The 18,739-nt window shown below is 55.9% G+C and overlaps 10 protein-coding genes and 1 non-coding gene across 11 annotated transcripts; 5 read left to right on the forward strand and 6 right to left on the reverse strand.

Annotated features, from left to right (window-relative positions):
• Nucleotides 1–1,908: 1,908 nt before the first annotated feature.
• ACRALDRAFT_2042508 (uncharacterized protein) lies at nucleotides 1,909–2,909 on the forward strand (the record flags this gene model as incomplete). The annotated part of the gene is made up of 3 exons (XM_071021257.1): nucleotides 1,909–2,060; nucleotides 2,176–2,697; nucleotides 2,816–2,909. The coding sequence occupies 3 exons, from the start codon at nucleotides 1,909–1,911 to the stop codon at nucleotides 2,907–2,909; spliced, it is 768 nt and encodes a 255-aa protein (XP_070875393.1).
• On the reverse strand, nucleotides 2,906–3,124 carry ACRALDRAFT_210459 (uncharacterized protein; the record flags this gene model as incomplete). Its single annotated transcript, XM_071023195.1, has 2 exons — nucleotides 2,906–3,034; nucleotides 3,104–3,124. The coding sequence occupies 2 exons, from the start codon at nucleotides 3,122–3,124 to the stop codon at nucleotides 2,906–2,908; spliced, it is 150 nt and encodes a 49-aa protein (XP_070875394.1).
• Nucleotides 3,125–3,301: 177 nt separating this feature from the next.
• Nucleotides 3,302–4,078, reverse strand: ACRALDRAFT_2027920 (uncharacterized protein; the record flags this gene model as incomplete). Its single annotated transcript, XM_071020500.1, has 2 exons — nucleotides 3,302–3,754; nucleotides 3,878–4,078. The coding sequence occupies 2 exons, from the start codon at nucleotides 4,076–4,078 to the stop codon at nucleotides 3,302–3,304; spliced, it is 654 nt and encodes a 217-aa protein (XP_070875395.1).
• Nucleotides 4,079–6,030: 1,952 nt separating this feature from the next.
• On the reverse strand, nucleotides 6,031–7,436 carry ACRALDRAFT_1076405 (uncharacterized protein). The gene is made up of 2 exons (XM_071018506.1): nucleotides 7,094–7,436; nucleotides 6,031–7,012 (listed from the first exon to the last, which is right to left on the reverse strand). Exons 1-2 carry the CDS (start codon nucleotides 7,402–7,404, stop codon nucleotides 6,067–6,069), a joined length of 1,257 nt encoding a protein of 418 aa, XP_070875396.1. The 5' UTR covers nucleotides 7,405–7,436; the 3' UTR covers nucleotides 6,031–6,066.
• Nucleotides 7,437–7,440: 4 nt separating this feature from the next.
• On the forward strand, nucleotides 7,441–8,679 carry ACRALDRAFT_210456 (mitochondrial 54S ribosomal mL53 domain-containing protein; the record flags this gene model as incomplete). Its single annotated transcript, XM_071023192.1, has 8 exons — nucleotides 7,441–7,537; nucleotides 7,576–7,890; nucleotides 7,979–8,089; nucleotides 8,168–8,185; nucleotides 8,217–8,250; nucleotides 8,283–8,339; nucleotides 8,497–8,583; nucleotides 8,625–8,679. 8 exons carry the CDS (start codon nucleotides 7,441–7,443, stop codon nucleotides 8,677–8,679), a joined length of 774 nt encoding a protein of 257 aa, XP_070875397.1.
• Nucleotides 8,680–8,704: 25 nt separating this feature from the next.
• ACRALDRAFT_1034205 (uncharacterized protein) lies at nucleotides 8,705–9,877 on the reverse strand (the record flags this gene model as incomplete). Its single annotated transcript, XM_071014967.1, has 5 exons — nucleotides 8,705–8,846; nucleotides 8,916–8,997; nucleotides 9,074–9,419; nucleotides 9,479–9,598; nucleotides 9,695–9,877. The coding sequence occupies 5 exons, from the start codon at nucleotides 9,875–9,877 to the stop codon at nucleotides 8,705–8,707; spliced, it is 873 nt and encodes a 290-aa protein (XP_070875398.1).
• A 918-nt stretch (nucleotides 9,878–10,795) lies between these two features.
• ACRALDRAFT_t162 lies at nucleotides 10,796–10,913 on the forward strand. The gene has a single exon. It is a non-coding gene; the product is annotated as a tRNA-Leu (tRNA).
• Nucleotides 10,914–11,181: 268 nt separating this feature from the next.
• Nucleotides 11,182–13,176, reverse strand: ACRALDRAFT_1081742 (uncharacterized protein; the record flags this gene model as incomplete). Its single annotated transcript, XM_071019207.1, has 5 exons — nucleotides 11,182–11,616; nucleotides 11,668–11,699; nucleotides 11,760–12,095; nucleotides 12,164–12,900; nucleotides 12,958–13,176. The coding sequence occupies 5 exons, from the start codon at nucleotides 13,174–13,176 to the stop codon at nucleotides 11,396–11,398; spliced, it is 1,545 nt and encodes a 514-aa protein (XP_070875399.1). The 3' UTR covers nucleotides 11,182–11,395.
• A 364-nt stretch (nucleotides 13,177–13,540) lies between these two features.
• Nucleotides 13,541–14,835, forward strand: ACRALDRAFT_2027924 (uncharacterized protein; the record flags this gene model as incomplete). Its single annotated transcript, XM_071020501.1, has 2 exons — nucleotides 13,541–13,682; nucleotides 13,739–14,835. The coding sequence occupies 2 exons, from the start codon at nucleotides 13,541–13,543 to the stop codon at nucleotides 14,833–14,835; spliced, it is 1,239 nt and encodes a 412-aa protein (XP_070875400.1).
• A 259-nt stretch (nucleotides 14,836–15,094) lies between these two features.
• Nucleotides 15,095–15,949, reverse strand: ACRALDRAFT_2042514 (uncharacterized protein; the record flags this gene model as incomplete). Its single annotated transcript, XM_071021258.1, has 2 exons — nucleotides 15,095–15,862; nucleotides 15,923–15,949. 2 exons carry the CDS (start codon nucleotides 15,947–15,949, stop codon nucleotides 15,095–15,097), a joined length of 795 nt encoding a protein of 264 aa, XP_070875401.1.
• Nucleotides 15,950–16,312: 363 nt separating this feature from the next.
• Nucleotides 16,313–18,709, forward strand: ACRALDRAFT_2105636 (uncharacterized protein; the record flags this gene model as incomplete). The annotated part of the gene is made up of 1 exon (XM_071023256.1): nucleotides 16,313–18,709. One exon carries the CDS (start codon nucleotides 16,313–16,315, stop codon nucleotides 18,707–18,709), a length of 2,397 nt encoding a protein of 798 aa, XP_070875402.1.
• Nucleotides 18,710–18,739: the final 30 nt, after the last annotated feature.

The raw sequence follows: 18,739 nt of genomic DNA on the forward strand, positions 1-18,739 counted from the left end.
AGAAGAGATTCCCGTCTAGAATGATAACAATGCGGCGCTCCTAATGATGAGGAGATTCCCGGTCAAGAGAAAGAAGGTTTCCAAGTTGGAAAATGCGCGGGAAGGTAGGTTTTCTAGTGTCAAATGTCAGGCCAAAGGCTTGTGCTCAACGTGTCCTTTTTGGAGGGGGGTTTAAGGGAAGCTCACCTAGTACCTGTAGCAACCTACCTACGGAAGGAGCTGCATTGCTAGTGGGTGCCTGCGGGGACTGCTGACTACTCAGTATGCTATCCGTTGACTTTATTTGATATAGGGGTCTTTTGCAGCGCTCCTTCCTCCTATGGCTATTGGGATTTCTAAGAGCTTCCATGCAGGCCCAGGGTGACCCATGCCTGACCCCCTTCTCAATTGAACCCCCTATCTCCTAACATGATAATACCACGTACACAACGTATGTACTTGATAGTAGGAATAAAGTTCTTGTTTTGTAGAATAATTACTCAAGATTTACTTTAGATAATACGCAGGTAGGCATTGCCTAGTTTAAGCTAATAACGTACGAATAAACAAAGACAACGACTGCCAGCAGCAGTACAGTTATCAATGACAGCAGCCCCAGGTGTATGGGCTTAACAGTGCACCTACATGGTATGTGGTATTATGTACCTTACGCATCTGGCAGCTTGGGCTCCACACCGAATTCGCAAAGTACAAAGCAGGTAATATCGGCATGCCGTGTATTACGGAGCACTCCGTAGGACAGCAGTTTCACACGTGTATCCGTAATCTTTGCCTATTCACCGAGACACGCAATGTTCGATTCTCATTATATGGCCTCGCTCTGTCAATTGGCATCTCAGAGCTGCTTGGTGCTGAGCAAAGGAAATCCTGGGCTGCTTATACCTAAGCAGGAGCAGGACAGATGCGCCAAGTGGTATTGAAGCCGGAGAAGCATGGACAGCCAAAATCTCAACCGCTATTAGAGAAAAAAAGCGAGCCCTTGGTATAAGGACTGCATTCATATGCTTCTTTCGTACTCTTGCCTTTGCCTGGTCAATCCCAAGATATTATGTTTTTATAGTTGTATATGGGAGAAGAATCCCGAGAGATGATGTCTCGGTGGACCTAATTTCCCAAAGATGGTTGAGAAAAAAAAAAAAAAAAAAAAAAGAGACCCGTTATTCCGACTGTACCACTTGGTTATTCCGACTGTAGTTCATATATACAACGCACGTAGATAGACTCTTTGGAATACTAATAAAGTAACCACGGTCGCAAACCACTCCAATGTCTTTTGACAGTTGATTAATTTGATCGCGCGGATCAATTGCGTTGTATTGATGTATATATGTAAGCTTATCAGTTCGAATAATAGCAGTAGTAATAGTCGCGCCTCTTCCTCTTCCACCCCACGCCCACGCCCACGCCCACGGCTATCTTATTCCTGTGACGAGATAACGAACGCGCCGCCTCCGATTCCGTAGATTAACGACGTAGATTGACGACGTGGATTAAAGATGTAGATGGATAAGGCAGTAGGAAGATTGAGTCTGATTGGAACTACAGTCGGAATAACCAAGTGGTACAGTCGGAATAACGGGCCTCAAAAAAAAAAGGCGGCAGGAATTGACAACAATTAGAAGTACCTAACCAGCCAAGATGGCAATCGAAGGAACATGCATGATAGCACCGTTATCATTCGTTACCTTGTGACTTTCCCGCGCAACCTCGACCACACACGACATCGCAACCCCTCCATTATTACCCCTCGAACCACATATCTGTATCAACAAAGCCGACAACGCAACATCAACCAGTCTGTCTTGTACCGAATCTTTTTGACAGCCTGGCCTGACTATATCACCTTCAGGTCCACGTATTACTTATTCGGCCCACCGTACGGTATCAAGTCACCGACAACGGACAACGATGAGTGGCGCAGAAGCAGTTGACAACCCAGACCAACTGGTCATTTCCGACGATCCAGAACACCCTGCGAACCTCATTCCGTCTCTATGCGCAAAATTCTGGACCCTCGGCTGGGTAACAGGCACAGGAGGCGGCTGCTCCATCCGCGAAGAGTAACCCAATACCCATCACAGCCCCCTGAACCTCCACAGACAGAGATGAGAGGAAAGGGAATCAGAAAGACAGAGAAGGGCACCAGTGCTTACCATTCCCCGTCTCTCCCCCCAGTGACCTCGTCTACATCGCCCCCTCAGGCGTGCAAAAAGAGCTCATGAAACCGTCCGACATTTACGTCCTCTCCCTCGCCGCCCAGGAAGCCTCCCTCAAGAACCGCACCTACCTGCGCTCTCCGCCCCGCTACAAGCCGTCGCAGTGCACGCCCCTCTTCCTCGCCGCCTTCACCAAGCGCGGCGCCGGCTGCTGCATCCACACCCACTCCCACTGGGCCGTCCTCGTCACCCTCATCCTCGAGACGTCGACCCCGGCCGGCGGCGACCCCAAGCTTTTCGAGATTAAGAACATTGAGCAGATCAAGGGCTTCGGAAAGGGCCACGGCAAGCAGGGCAACCTCGGCTACCACGACACGCTCCGCATCCCCGTCATCGAGAACACGGCCCACGAGGAGGACCTGACCGAGTTCCTCGAGGAGGCCATGGACAAGTACCCGGATACCTACGCCGTTCTCGTCCGGCGCCACGGCGTTTACGTGTGGGGGGATAACGTTCACAAGGCCAAGACGCAGTGTGAGAGGTGAGATGACTATGACCCCGGCAAAGGATGGACCAGCCGAGGACCAGCCGAGAGCCATCCTCGTCGTCACATTCCCCCAAGTACTACGTGACTGACAAGACGCGTCTCGTTCGAACAGCTTGGACTACTTATTCCAATTGGCGGTCGAGATGAAGCAGCTGGGCATCCCCTGGCTGAGCGATATTCCTGTCGTACATCCAAGACGCAGCTAAAGCTTGTACTTGAGACATGCCGAAAACATTCCAGGTAATTCTTGCTTAGACGAGTCGACAGCAAGGACATACGAAGCAAATGAAGTACAGAAAAGGTCAAACGAATATTTGGCAAACTTGTCCGTCTCCATTTGCGGGTGTAATTACTACTATATAAAAATAGATGACAGTAGATGGTATAGTTCCGCCACGACCTGCTCGCCCAACACATACATTCGTGCCGATTATCATCCCATGCCATTACCGGCTAGTCATTCAACCCCGACGTAACGCTGCAAGACATGATCCATACATCTGTTTCGAGAGGTCACGCCCTCCCTCGGCAGTCCGTCATCTTCCACTCAGTACCCGGCACCGAGCTCTTCCGAGTTCTTCACGTTGCTAGGTTCCATTTACAGGAAGAAAGCAGCGGCGAGGCCAACAGCGGCAAGGGAGAGAGAGCCGAGAAGGCGAGGAGCGCCGCTTTCCTCATTGTCACTGTCGTCATTGTTGTTATCGCTGTCATTGTCGTCATCAGCGTCATCGTCGGTCTGCTGGGCAGAATCCGAGTCGGCGGTGGGCGAGCCGGTGGGCGAGCCAGAGGCCCGAGTGCCGCCGGTCTGAGTAGCAGCGGTACCGGTTTCGGTACCGGTGGGAGTGGCCTCGCTGTCGCTGTCGCTGTCGTCGTTGCTGGCAGCGTTGGTGGGCTGAGGGGTGCCCTGGCCCTCGGAGAAGAAGTGCTGGCTGACGCACTGGCCGACACACCGGCTGTAGGCCTCGGTGTCGGCAGGGGAGCCGTCACCCTGGTCGCACCGGGCAGCGCAGTTGGTCGCGTCGACGGCCTGGGAGGCGTTGGGAGCAGGGACCTATTTTGCGGGCAGGACGACGGGGTCAGTTTTTTTTTCTTTTTTTTTTCCTAGGGTTTGTTGTGTTTCACAGAAAATCTGCCGTCTACGCCGGGTGCAGTTCACGGAAAAGGAAGAACTTACAGCAATGCAGGCGGCCTGGCACACGACGTCGCCCGAGTCGCAGGCGCCGAGGCAGGCGTTGACCCTCGCGGCGGCGGAGCTGGCGGCAGGGTCGACGCCAGTAGGGGTAGGAATGCTGATGACCGAGTTGTCAGGGGCGCCAGACTCCTGGGCGTGGGCGAGGGCGAAGGCGCCGGCGAGGAGAGCAGCGTGAAAGCGCATTGTGTCGGTTGTGTTTTGGGAGTTGGATCAACGAAAAGGGTAAGGGTATTAGAATCGAAAAAAGGTAACGAACAGACCAAACAGAAGCTGTACGAGGAGTGTTTGAGCGAATGGACACCGAAAGATAACGAGCGGTTACACGGTGAGAAGGGAGGGAAAGGAGAGGGAAGAAAGGGGTCAGGAGATGGGAGGGTTGGAGGATGGTTTAATAACAACACGAGGTGGCTGACAGCACAGCAGAGGGCGTAGTCCAATAAGATTGCCCAGTGTTGTTTATGACCTGATGCTAGTGTTATAAATATAAAGTACTGAGTACGGACGTACTTCGTACATACCAGCAGACACTGTAAACACTAGAAGCAGCGGGTCGTTTCCTTGTTGCTTTTGAGCCCAGCCCTTGCCTCGTTGAACCTGACTGTACAACGTGTGTAGGTACCTGTACTTTGCTCTGGCATGCCCCTGACCACGTTCCATTTCATGTACATGAGACTTGTTCGTTCCTCTTCTCACCTCTTCCGAGGTCCGGATGGCACAAACAAAGCAGCTTGTTGAGGTAGTGTACATACAGTACGTCGTACGTTGTGTTGTAAGAGGGAACCGACAGGGGAAGGCCGTGACCAGTCAATTCTAGATGCCGATCGAAAGATGATCGAATCCCATCTGGGGAAAACAGACAACACGATTGGGGTCGGCATGTAAGGTCCTTGGCGGCAGGGGAGATGCCAGGGGTTGGAAAGCCGCTGCTCGCTGGCACGGCCTCGCATTCTCCACTTGATTGCGTACCCAGTAATAATTTGCCCTACACGGTAAAGATGTACACAGAAGCGAGAGACTGACACCGCAGTCCGTTCTTTTTTTGCCTCCCGAGTAAGACTGGTACCAGATCTGTTTCTGGCGTTGGCAGATGAACGTGTTTCTTTTTCCAGGGTGGGTGTCGTTGCGACGGGCAAAGGTAAGGCAAGTCTCGGCCTGTCTCCAGACCGTCTCTGGTCCTTCCAAGCCGGTCTCACGACGGATGACCGACTGGCCTCACTAATGAAAAAGGGACCCTTGTCACCCCAGGCAATGGATTAGTACATACATACATACATACAACGTACAGACTGTAGTGTAGTGTAGCGTCGCGCTACTCCCGCCGAACACGAGAATTGCCCTGAGCAAATGGTCCGAGTCAGAAACCGTGAGAAAACGAGCCCAATTCGTATTATGGGAGGGGCCCCTGCGTGGTCACTCGGACGATCCCTGGTCCCGCACGGTCGCCGGTCGCTGCACTGCCTTGTTGTTATGGGTGTAGTTACGGATGTACGTTGACGTACCTGGATAACGAAGCCTAACGCCTGCAGCCAGACCGTTGTGGTTGTTGGTGGCTTGCTGTCCTGTCAGCCACTTTGCGAAATCGCAGGGCGACGTGGTGCGAATAGCAGCCAGTTAGCTAGATGGCGTATGTGCTTTGACGTGTGTATTAATCACGCCCTGCCTTTCTCGAGTCCGACGACGTACAAGGCGGGACTACAAGGCGTTGTATGCCGTAGACGCAGTGCATTTCTTGCCAGATCTGGGTGGGCGCCGCCATCACGACTTTCGCTCCCTCACCACGCAAGAGCCTGAAAAGCTCCTCAGTCAAATACATCTCAGTGGAGGCCAAACATCTTCTTACGGTTATTTTGAAGGATTCGGACTTGTTGTCTATTGATTGATAGCTTTATTGTTCAGGAAGGCCAGGTGATAGTCCCTGTGAATGAAAACCCCATTTCTCGGTCAATGTCGAAGGACAGTTTCCCAGTATACCTACATTGAAAAGTAAAGGTTGGAATAGAATCAACAGAAAATATGTAGAAACACCCAGCGAGTCAATCTCTCAAAACTACCTTGCTGGTCGATAATACCGGAAGACTGAATCGACGCCGGACAATAGCAAGGCAAATATTACAACTCCAACACAAGTGGTATCACCCAGTTCATTGATTCGTACTTCATTTCACATCAAGCTAAAGCTCGTCTCTCGGCTGATCAGCGTCCTGCACCACTTCCGGCGGCTCCTCGTCCAACAGCCCCGACTCCTCACTCTCACCAAATCCCGGCATCTCCTCCATCACTTTCCTGACCCTCTCGGCCACATACTCGGCATCATCCAAGACCGCCGACCCGCTCTCACCACCCTCCGAACCGGAACCCCCAACCTGAATAGTAGGCAGTTCCTCTCCCGGGATGCCCTCCACCTCAACCCGTCCGCCCTCGCGCACAACCACACCAGGAGATTGATCCGAGGGCGCCTCACCATGCCTGACGACCGCGCTCCCACCCCCGAGCAGAAGCCCGTAGAACATCCGCAACGGGAACCAAACAAGCCACCACACAGGCCCGTACATGAACCTCCGGAAGACGAGCCACGCCCCCGTGACCAAGAGCATGTAGAGCGACGTCTGGAGATACCACGTGTCGCTCTTCTGCGACTTGACAAGCGTCCCCAGCAGGTCCCGCGACCGCGACAGGATCCCCTCCAGCGACCCGTACGAGTCGTCCAGCCTCGCCAGCGCCGCCGACGACTCCCGCAGCGTCTGGTGCGCAAACTCGCTCCGCGCGAGCTCCGCCGCGATCAGGTCGTGCGTCCGCCGCAGCACCGCCGTCACGTTGCCGCTTGCGCCCACCGCCTGCTGGTCTTCCTCCGACAGCCCTGTTTTTGGGTGGTGGTGATGCTGCGCGTGCCGATGATGCTGGTGCTGCTGTCGGACGGTTTCTGGCCGCGGTGTCGACGGGCCCTTGGTGTCGGCAGTGTCCAACTCTCCGACGGCGTCCGAGGGACCGAGCGTGGGGGAGGTTGCCAGGGACACGGGCTGGGAGTAGGACTGGAGGAGGAGCTCGCGTTCGAGTTTTTGGGCTTGGGCGAGGCTTCGTTTGGCGGCGAGTTGTGCTTTCCTAAAGCTCACTCGGCAGCTGTTCGTTGCTCTTGTTAGACAAGTCAAGAAAAGAAAACTCGGGAGATTTTCAAGTCTGTAGAACTGCGTGCGAACTCACTCCTTAAGCTCGTGCTTCAACTTTTCGATACCATCCTTCAATCTAGTCTTGGCGTGTTCTGCTTCGCTGCCGGGCCGTCCGCCCCTCAGGTCCTCGACTTCCTCCTGCAAGAGTTCCAGGTCTTCATCCTCCTCGCGCAAGATCTGGCTGATTTCGGTACTCAGCTCCGTGGCGTCATTCTCTTCGTCCGCGGACAGAGGCACGGATCCTGGCTGAAATTTGATGTGCTGCAACCGGTCGATGAGGTTCTTTAATTGACTCGTGGTTTCTTGTAGAGCTGCCAAGCGCTCCTGCAGCCCTTCCAGGGACATCTTTTTGTTCTACCCAAGTAGGCTTGAATGGTGGGAATGGGTTATGTTCGTGAACCCGAGCCAGCTGGCCAGGAACAATCAGTGACGCTGTTACGAAGCCACACCGCCACACCGCCACACCCAATTGGTTTCTGTGGCTAGTGTCCAAGAAAGCCGACAACTGCTCTGCAGTTCCGTTCCTCTATCGCGCTTCATCCAACTTTGACTCTCATCGCCGCAGTTCAACGAAAAAGAAAAAGAAAACAACGGAAAGACAAAATAACTACCCGCGAGACAGCGTCGCTGTCCCACCACCGCCACCCAAAATGATCACAAAATTCATGACCGAGATCCGGACTCGCTTCAACCCTTTCTCCCCGAGCGCCCGGTCCGCCCGCCTCTTCCTCTCCCGCCTCCCACCCAACGCGCGCGCAAACGGCCTGGTCATCAATACCGACCTCCTTCCCAAGTCCTCCAAGGAGGCGCCGTCCCTCTACGTCAAGTTCAGTACGTCCACGTCCATGTCCCCACCAGACTCACACGAACTTCACGCTTTGGACCATCTTAGACCGCTAACTTACCTTTTCACGCGCAGAGGACGGCAGGGAGATGACGCTCGACTGCGAGAAGATTGGAATCAAAGGACTCGTCGATGAAGTCGACCGGCATTCGCGGAGTCTGCAGAAGCAGGCCGACTTGACCGACGGTTAGAGGAGCTAGACGAATGGCTTTCGAGAATACCACACTACATGTACTATTATTTCTGGCATGATTATGCATGAAGCGGCGTTTGGGTCAGGGGGTCAAAAGAGAATCCCATGTTCGGGGTTGAGCCCGGTCGTCTGTAGCCAGCACCATACAAAAATTGTACCCGTATCAGATTTTGAATGCACAATGAGCAAGCTACAAGACGATTTGGACAAGACGATGGACAAGACGATTTGGACAAGACGAGTGTCAACCTTCACGAGGGATAGGAGCGCCATCATGGCAGGCAAGAGATGAGACGTAATAATAATGTATATCGCTTTTCGATCTTTATAGACCTGCCTACTACGCAATTCCGTTTTGCCCAACAGTGAAAACTGTGGGCTGGTATTTTTACTTTGTTTTACTTTTTCTTTCCCGAGCTGCCATCTTTGTCGCGGCTAGAAAGTTTCCCACGGAGATTCGACTAAAACTCCTTTGCGTTGCGTCGGCGTGATCCGCTGGACGAGGTCGGCTCCGCGGCTGGTACCCAGTGGATCGTCACCAGAGGCGGAGGAGTGGGCGGTCGAACAGGAGGAATGTCCATGACAATCCCCAATTCCAGCAACTTCTTCTAGTTGGCCGCGCCGCTGATGAAGAACCACTTGTCGATAGAAGAGTCAATCTTCTCAGCGGGCAGGTCCTCGTTGGGGGGCAGGGGGGGCAGCTGGTCGGGGGCGACGCGGGTCTGGGACTCGGCAACCGTCAGGTTGGTGCTGGATTACGAGTTAGCGCTGGGAGAAAAGCAGCGAGACAATGCCAAAAAGTAGGGAGCGACTACTCACGTTGAGATGCCACCGGGCTGGGTCTTGCCGGCGATCAACCTCTCCCAGGCCTCAGCGGCCTCACGGACGACATCCATGGCGTACCTTGACAAGGGTTAGCAAAGAGAATACATCCATGGGAATTGATGCACAGGAGCCAGGGACCAGGGGCATGGCATACTTCTTGTTCTTGCACTCGCCGGTAAAGGCAAACTGGTTCTCGGGCTTGCCGTCGGGGATCTTGTAAATGCGGAACCACTCGTTGGTGGCACGCAGGAGGCCAGGGAGGTGGCGCTCAACGTCCTCGACGTCATTCAGCTTGGGGGCGAGAGGGTCGTTGACGTCGATCACGATGACCTTCCAGTCGGTCTCCCCCTCATCGAGCAGGGCCATGACGCCGAGAACCTTGACCTGCTTGACCTGGCCAGTGTAACCTACGAGCTCGCCAATCTCGCACACGTCGAGGGGGTCGTCGTCACCCTTGGCCTTGGTCTCGGGGTGGATAACGTTGGGGTCTTCCCAAGTCTACCAACAAATTGTTCAGTCATTTTGCGTCTCGTCACTGTGGAGGGAGTGGTGCATACCTGAGGGAAGGCGCCGTAGTTCCAGAGATAGCCCTTGTGAGGGAAGCAGTTGCGGACATATCGGAGCTTGCCCTTCTTGGTGTCCTGCTTGATGGGGTTGAGGAGTTCCTCCTTGGAGATCTAGAGGGGGTTGGTCAATTAGATGTCTTTGAAGATGTGCATATTCAGGTCTTGATGTGACGATAGCACGGAAAGGAAACCAGAGGGAGTGCGTACCTCGAGCTTGGCATTGGTCCAGCGAGGAATCTCGACGACCATGTTGAGAATGTTCTGCTCCTTGTTGGCGTAGAGGGGAATGTCGTGGAAGGCCGAGATGGGGACGCCATCCTGCTCAATGTAGACGCGGTGCTCCAGGGTGTTGGGAGCACCAACCTTACGGACGGTATAGGGAGACGCCATGGCTGATGCTTGGGACGAGTAATGTGATGGGAAATAAGAAGGCGAAGGCGATGCTGTGGTAGAGAGATGACGGGTGATCTGGGCTGTGCGTTGGAAGGGGGTAGAAGAAGTGGAGGAGGAAGTGGAAGAAGAAGAATGCGCAGTATTATTCGCAGCCAGGCAAAGTCTTTGCGATGATGCAAAGAGTCTCGCTGGAGAGGAGGAAGGCGGGGGAGGGGTCGAGGGCCCGGTCCCTAACTGATTGCGTGCTGCCAGGGCTGCGGAGTGATTGGCCCGTTCCGGGGGGCCCGCCGTCTGAGGGAAAACCGTGTGTGTGTGGCTGTAGAATCGGGCACGTACAGGAGGGGCGGCCACTCTGCTGGCAGGTGTCAGGAGGACCCTCTGTGTTGTGCGGAACGCTCGCGTTGGCGGCATATGTACTTAAGGTCGATCGAGTCTTGTTAGTAACCCGACAGGTATTTAAGACGTGGGTTTAAGGGGGATGTTAAGAAGGGAGGGTCCGGTTATCCGAGCCTCGGGAAGTGAATCGGTAGCCGCTTCTTGTCCTGATTCTGGGAGGTTTCGGAGCTACGAAGTACTGTCCGAGCAGCAGTACTTCGTAACAGTGCCAATTAGCTTAAGTGATGATGATGCTCAGTCTAGCAAACTGTATTTTCCTGTCTTTTTTTCTTCTTTTTTCCCTTTTTCACCCCTTTTTTTCTTTTGCCAGGTAAGAAAAAGGGCTTCAATCGACAGACATGGGAGAAGGGAAAATTCGGGCCAGGCCATGTCTTCTGCCGAGCCGAAATTCGTCCGTAGACCCCCTTATGATTGGCCAGACGGTATGGTATCCAAGGGGACGATTCGTTATCAACGCCAGCCAAAATCTCAGCTTTTGATAACGCCAAATCTCGTAAGATTCGTTTATTGCTTAATCGAGGCGGGATGGCCGAGTTGGTCCAAGGCGACAGTTTCAAGGTCTTTACACCCTTCCTTGCCATAGTGCAAGTGTTCACTGTTCTCGAAAGAGGCGTGCGTTCGAATCGCGCTCCCGTCATGTGATTCTTGTCTACTCTTGACGTTTATCTTTTTGCTGTTGTTGTCTGGTAATGCCTCTCACCGTGAATCCAAGCTCATCACCATGTCGGGCCACCAGATAGGTAGGCCTGGGTGCGCACTACGGAGTAAGCAGACTCTCTTCTTCCTATACTGCGTGATTATAGCTGTCAGCTTGTCAGCAGAGCATCCGCATGGCTTCTTAGCTTGGATAAGGATTACGAAGTACACCCTACGAAAGAAGGGATAGGACTTGGACGAAAGTGGCCCTGGAAGACGGTGAAAGTTGAAGCTAGATCAAGAATACGAGGCGCCATATCGAACAGAAGAAAAATAAAGTCACCTCTAGCTTGGAACGAAAGGCTCCTGGAGTCACGACAAACCTGTCAGCCTGTCTTGGTAGAAGAGTCGACGATAACTAACATATCCGCCATCCACCATTGACCCCTCGGTCGTGAGAACTACGACGAGTCCAAACAACTCTCAGTTCCGCCACAGCCTGACAGCCTTGTCTTTCCCTCCGCTACACACGAAATTGGCACCGGGTGCCCAGTCCACCGTGTACACCTCATCCTCATGTCCTGGCAGGTCCCGGGCCAGTTTACCCCCCCGAACATTCCAGACCTTCAACGTGGTATCGCGTGACGCTGTGACGAGAAGTCTCGAGTCTGCCGAGAAGGCACACTGGAAGACCGGTGCAACATCTGAAGAAGTGTCAATAAACAGCTGACACAGGCTGGGAAGAAAAGACGTACGTCCAAGGAGCTTGCGAATGAAAGACCCATCCCTAAAGTCGAGTCAGCGGCCAGTACACCCAAGAACGACGGGCAGGTGAATATGCATATACCTTGCATTCCAGATACGAGTATGGTTATCCCAGCCAGTGCTGGCAATGAGCGTCCCGTCGGGCGAAAAGGAGACGTGGTTGACTGCCTTTTGGTGGCCATGTAGGCGGGCTACAGGTTTCTTTCCCGCGTTTGTGGGATCCCACAGAATCATGGTCAAGTCATCACTCGCGGACACCACTCGTTCGGTTTTGCCCGAAGCCTCAAACCGTGCCTTCGCCTTGGCCTTTTTGTCCGCCTCGGAACCGGGAATCTCATTTGTGTGGTCGAAGAATCCGGTTCGGAGCGCAAAGTCACTCGACAATGCGATGTGGTTGACCCAATGCTTGTGTCCGGCCCTGGATCGGAGGTCAGCAACCAGCACGAAAGAAAAGAAAAAAAAAAGAAGAACGCAGGAGGCACCCACAATTCATGGACCAACGTCCCGGCCGAGGCGTTCCACACTCGAACCATTTTATCGTGCGACCCCGTATAAATCAGACCTGTGCCGTTCTCACCACCCGCGCCCCATTTCACGCAAGTGACACTGCTCTTGTGCCCGCTGAGCACGTGTTCTGTACGTCCCGTACCGACATTCCACACCCTTGCTGTCGCGTCCCTGCTCGCACTCACAATCAGCCGCTGGTCGTTCTCCCTGAGGTGGTACGGTTCCCAAGCGGCCTGCAGCACGGCGTCCTTGTGGCCGCGCAGTTCCTGGTTGAACAGCGTGCCGGTCTCGGGGTCCCAGATCCTCAGCGTCTTGTCCATGCTGCAGGAGGCAAGCAGCTCGCCGTCCGGGCTCCACCTCACGTCGAGCACCCATCCCGCGTGGCCCTTGAGAGTGAACTTGGGCGTTCCCGTGTCGGCATCCCATATCCTGGCCGTGCAGTCGCCGCTCCCCGTGGCAAAGCGGCTGCTCGTCTTGGGGGAGAACTGGGAGGTGAGGATCGGCTGGCCATGGCCCGGAATCCGATGCGCCAGCCTGGACACCGCGTGGACTTTGAAGACGGCTTGCGGCTCGGCTACGAGGGTGATGGTAATTTCGTTGGGGCTGATGTTGTTGTTCCTGAAGTAGTCCAGGAGGTTGGGCGGGTACTGGACGACTTCCTTTTGCGCATTTTGGATGTGGAAGCGGTAGGGGATGAATTCTTCCCGGTCACGGCCCTAGATTCGCTACTCTTAGCTCGCCATATCGTTTGTCGGGGATCGCTGAGGTCATACAAGAAGTGTGTTGTATAGGAGAGACACGTTCTTCTCGGAAGCATCCACGAGTGGAATCTCAACGGCGTCCGTCTCGTTTCCCTCGCTGTCCACAAACCGAGCCTTGAACGAACCAGCATCTTCGGTCGCAAATTTGGCCGTCACATCTTGCTGGGTCTGTGTGAGAGCCAATGTCTCCCTCTTTTGCCGCTTGGAAGGAGGTGGGGGTATCGTCGCCATTTTGAATATCGAATGCGACTCGTGGAGTTCTCTCGAGGTTTCAATATCAAGTGGAAGATGAAGGTGGAGGGTGTTTTTGGAGATTCGCTGATAAGATAAGAAAAAAAAAACATTTTGGACTTGAATGCTGCGGGGTGCCATTGTAGCCACTAATAGCGGGGGATGGCGCTTGGCCCGCAAAGCTCCAACCAGGCCCGCCCTTGAATATTTCCCTACCTATGTCCGTTTGGGTGGCAGACGCGAGAGGCAACTTTCCCATCTCGAATTCCATGCGACTCGTCCCCCGACGAACACAAGAGTTGAGGCACGCCAAAGAATGTAGTTGTGTCTTTTGGCAATGTTCTCACGCTCCATTGGCAGGATCATGGCGTCCGACATCACAAGAGTGCCCATTCCCCGCCGAGGGGTCGACTACAGAGGCAAGGTCGTCCTCGCGCCCATGGTGCGGTCCGGCGAGTTACCTTCGCGACTGATGGCTCTTCGCTATGGCGCAGACCTGGTATGGGGTATGTTGAAAGCTTCCCACTGGAACCAAGCGCATGTGGGCTGACAAGAGACGCAGGTCCTGAGACCGTCGACAAAGCCATGATCGGCACCACGCGCAAGGTGAACCCGATCACCAACACCATCGACTTTACCCGAATCCCCTCGTTTGGCCAGAAACAGCCACCGCCGGACGCGAAAGAATCTATCGTCTTCAGCATAGACCCGGAGAAGGAAGCTGGAAAACTGGTATTCCAAATCGGTACCTCCGACCCGGATCTCGCCGTCCAGGCGGCCAGGCTAGTGGCGGGGGATGTCTGGGGAATCGACGTCAACGCCGGTTGTCCGAAGCCGTTCAGCACCCATTCCGGCATGGGCGCGGCTCTCCTTCAGACCCCCGATAAGCTATGCGCCATCCTCGAGGCACTCGTCAAGAACATCATGCCGGAATTCGAGATTGGTATCAGCGTAAAGATTCGTTTGCTAGAGACGGCCGCCCAGACCGAGACGCTCGTGCGAAGGCTTGTGGCCACGGGGATAACGGGTCTAACAGTCCACTGCCGGACAACGCCCATGCGTCCGCGGGAGCGTGCCATTCGGGGCCAACTGCGCATGATCGCAGACATTTGCCGTGAGGCGGGCGTCGCCTGCGTCATGAACGGGGACGTGGAAAGTCGCGACCAGGCCGCCAAGCTGATGGAGGAATTCGGCGTCGACGGCGCCATGATCGCCACCGCCGCCGAGAAGAACCCGAGCTGTTTCAGGAGCGAGGCGGACGGAGGGCTCGCGCCGTGGGACGAAGTCGTCGAGGCGTACGTGAAGCTGGCCATGGATGTCGGCAACAAGTTTGGCAACACGAAATACCTCCTCGCCCAGATGATCCCCGGCAAGCTGGACGCCTACAAACGGAGTCACACGACGAAATGCTATACCCAGCTGTGTGAGGCCTTGGGATTCGACCAGCTACTGGACCAGGCGAGAGAGACGGATTTGCTGCTCGACATTGACCCGACAAAATCGAGGAAGAACAAAAAGGCGAATAACAAGAGCGCCGTGGCGGCAGGCGGCAACATGGCCAAGACTCGCTCTGACGCGTCTCGCAAGAAGAACCTGTCGGACCGGGGCGTTACAGCGACCCAGGAGACCCCGCAGGCTGCCGTGGCTCTGTCGACCTAGGAAGGGAGACTTGGAATTCCACCCAGTCTTGTGGCTACGGGATGAAAAATAAGCATTTTGGGCGTTTTGGACGGCACCCGGCATGGAGATTGGCTTATATGGGTCATACATAGATGAGGGCATAAGTGCGTTGGCATGTCGTTCTGCCCGATTTCCCGGCAGGCACATCTGAATTTACAGCGAAATGTAACAACAAAGGAGACACATGTTTTTTTCAGCTCTATTGCGATCTAATGGTACAGTGTTTTCGACCAACACTTTATTTCCCCTTCTTCACCCAAGCCTCGACGGTTTCCCGTGCATCCGTGACCTTCTCATCCACAAACCGCGCACCCACCTCGCTGTGTACCTTGGCGAAGCTAATGCCCCTCTCGATGCCCTCCCGAATCTTGATGTGGTTCTCCGCCACGACGGGGAACCGCTGCTCGTACTTCCACGCCAGGTCGGCGACGTTGCCCATGGTGATGGGCAGGACGGTCCACCCGGCACCGATACCGAGGGCGACGGGGGCGGTGGCGCGCAGGAGAATGTTGCTCCGGCGGGCGAGGATGCTGCCGGCCATGGCGGCGACGAGCACGTAGATGGCCCCGGGCATGAGCTTCTCGCCGCTCTCGCGGGGCGGGGCGAGGGAGGCGATGGTGTTGGTGAAGGACTGCTCCAGGTCGAAGGCGCGGTCCATGGTGCGGTTGACGGCGTCTTCGGCCCGGAGGACGTGACGATGGAGGAAGAGACGGGCCCGGCCGATCTGCACGGCTAGCCTGTCGGTCGGGCTGGGCCCATGGGACTGGTGTGGTTTTTGGTCTTGGTCGGGCCGCTCAGCGGGAGGAGGGGGGATGCTGACGGAGGGCGGCGCGGCGGGCTCCTCGGTAGCAGCGGCAGGAGGCGGCGGAGGGGAAGGCTTGGTCGGGGCGATGTCAAGGTCGTCGTAGATGGGCTTCTTGGCCAGACGGGCGGCGTCTGGGGACTCGGCGAAGATGGCGGTTGGGGTCAGGGCGACGCCTCCCAGCACCAGGGTGGCCACGGCGCGCTAGAGACGACAGTTAGACGATCAATGGAATAGGACTTGAATGTCGGATAGATTTCTCACCCGTTGGAGCAACACTCTTGCAGCCATGGTCCGCTCAAAGGGTCGACTGAGGCAATTGGAGTGGGCTTGATCTGTCGGCAATATTTTCGACGTCACGAAATCGAAGCACAAGACCTGGAAGTACATTATACGGAGGTACCTTCGGGCCATCCACTTTTCCGACTCGGCCCGAGCTGGGCTTAGGTAATCATCCCCGTTATGACCCGGCTATTTCCGGTCCAGGTACCTACGTGAGCGTCGGCCAAAAAATGCGTCTTCACTTCGTACCGGCGCATCCAATGTCATCATCTTTCGTTCTATTCTTGTCTTCTCGATCCAAGGCCTCGGATGCGTCTTGAACACTCAGATGGTCACTAGACTATGGCAATATAGTCCCACAAACGTCCCCGAATGTTCAAATCGCCTACGCGGGCCCGGGCCCTTTGGGTCTGTGGCAGATGCGCACGCGACTCGACCTCTCGAAGTATTCAACATGGACAGCGCCGGTGGCTTGCCGTTACGTCCAGAACGGCTTCAGCCTTGAACCCCGCCGGCCACGGCCCGCCGGGGACGAAACAAGATGATACCATACTGCGGGAACTTTTCGATTCGCCGTCCCGCACGTCGAGGGCCTTCAAGGCGAACCAATCTCGGCCCAGCGCTGGCCTCTTCAAGAACCGATACCTTACCAGCCCGCATGGTTTTCTCGTCTTCGCCACCCGCAGTCTAGAGAAAGCATCCGTCATCGTCGAAAAGGTCCTCGCGGCCGCCTCGACAGAGGAGTACAGGGCCATCGTCAAGGATCTCGATCGCCTGAGCGACCTGCTCTGCCGCGTCCTGGACCTCTCCGACTTTGTTCGCATGACCCATCCCGATCCCCGGTTCCAGCAGGCAGCGTACGATGCCTGGGGTCTCGTATACCAATACATGAATCAGCTGAACACCATGACGGGCCTGAGCGACCAGCTGGTCAGGGCCATGCAGGACGAGAATGTGGTCTCGGTTTGGTCCGAGGAGGAAAAGGCAGTGGCCGAAATTCTGAAGCTGGACTTCACAAAGTCGGCTGTCAACCTGCCGCAAAAGGACAGGGATCGGTTCGTCGAGCTGTCGCAGCAGATCAGCGAGGTGGGGTCGCGGTTCGTCACCGAAGTAGCACCCGAAAAAAGGGAGGTCGTCTTGCCGTCGTCCAGCTTCTTCGGCCTGTATCCGGGGATCGCGAGGGCGCTTACGACCAGAGGCCGCGTCCGCCTCCCCTCGGTCGGCCCCGAGGCCCAGGCGGCCCTGCGGAGCGTCAAGGACGAGGAAACGCGGAGGGCTGTTTTCATGGCCATGCGGACGGCCTCGCGCTCCACGATCCGCAACCTGGAGACCATGCTGAAGCTCAGGTCCGAGCTGGCCGGTCTCTCGGGGTTCCAGAGCTACGCGCATCTGGCTCTGAAAGATAGGATGATGGCCAAGAACCCCACGTCGGTGATGCAGTTCCTGCTCGCTTTGCAGGAGCACAACCTGCCCATCGTCCGACAGGAAGTGGACGATCTCGTCCGTGTAAAACAAACCAGGCTGGATCGCTCGGCCAGCGAAATTCAACCATGGGACAAGGACTTTCTCATGGACGCCGTACGATCCGACATGAAGATGCAGGTTCGCCACCCGGATCAGCTGCATGCTTACTTCTCGCTCGGCACCGTCATGCAAGGGCTCTCGCGACTCTTCGACCGCCTATACGGCATCCGATTCATACCCAGAGAGACGCTGCCGGGGGAGACATGGCACGAGGACGTCCGGCGGCTCGACGTGGTCACCGACACGGGCGACCTGATCGCCGTCCTGTACTGCGACCTCTTCTTCCGCGAAGACAAGTCGCCCAACCCGGCGCACTTCACCGTGCGATGCTCCCGCGAAATCTCGCGGGACGAGGTGGAAGAAGCGGCCGCCGATCTGAACACGGACGGCGCCGGACCGCAATTCGAATCGGCCGTACAGGCGGCCAACGACGGCATGGAAAGCTCAATGAAGGGCGGCGTTCTGAAGCAACTGCCGACCATCGCACTCGTGTGCGACTTTCCAAAGCACGACGATCGGAGGAGCTCGACGCCGGCGCTGCTGTCGTTCTACCAGGTCGAAACGCTCTTCCACGAAATGGGACACGCGATCCACTCGATCCTCGCCCGGACGTCCCTGCAGAACGTGGCGGGGACGCGCTGCGCCACCGACTTTGCCGAGCTCCCGTCGACGCTGATGGAGCACTTTGCGGCCGACCCGTCGGTGCTGGGCCTGTTCGCGCGGCACTGGAAGACGGACGAGCCGCTCCCGTACGAGATGGTGGCCGAGCGCATCCGGCTGTCCAAGCGATTCGAGGGCAGCGACACGGAGAACCAGATCCTGCTGGCCATGCTGGACCAGGCGTACCACTCTGCCGAGGCCGGCGGCGCGTCGTTCGACTCGACCAAGGTGTACCACGACCTGCAGAGGCGGTACGCCGGGATGCCTCCCGATCCGCCGCAGACGTGCTGGCAGGGCTTCTTCGGCCACCTGCACGGCTACGGGAGCACGTACTACAGCTACCTGTTCGACCGGGTCATCGCCGAGCGGGTCTGGCGGGTGGTTTTCAGGGCCGGCGGGGGAGGCGGCGCCATTGACCGGGCGAACGGGGAGCGGCTCAAGGAGAACCTTCTCAAATGGGGCGGCAGCCGGGACCCGTGGCGGTGTCTGTCCGACACGCTGCAGGACGAGCGGCTTGCGCGGGGCGATGAGAAGGCCATGGCGATTGTGGGCAGCTGGGGGATTAGAGACGACCACCATGTTTAGGTTGGATGGGTGGCCATCCTTTGTGTAGAG

Source organism: Sodiomyces alcalophilus, assembly GCF_042370955.1.
Source record: "Sodiomyces alcalophilus JCM 7366 unplaced genomic scaffold ACRALscaffold_4, whole genome shotgun sequence".
NCBI classification, from domain to species: domain Eukaryota; kingdom Fungi; phylum Ascomycota; class Sordariomycetes; order Glomerellales; family Plectosphaerellaceae; genus Sodiomyces; species Sodiomyces alcalophilus.

Bases quoted from the DNA above. Each gene is read 5' to 3' on its own strand.
- ACRALDRAFT_1076405 (XM_071018506.1), bottom strand. From the start codon at position 7,404: ATGTCCCTGGAAGGGCTGCAGGAGCGCTTGGCAGCTCTACAAGAAACC. The intron at 7,013-7,093 runs GTGAGTTCGCAC...AGCAACGAACAG, and splicing joins TTGAAGCACGAGCTTAAGGA to CTGCCGAGTGAGCTTTAGGA.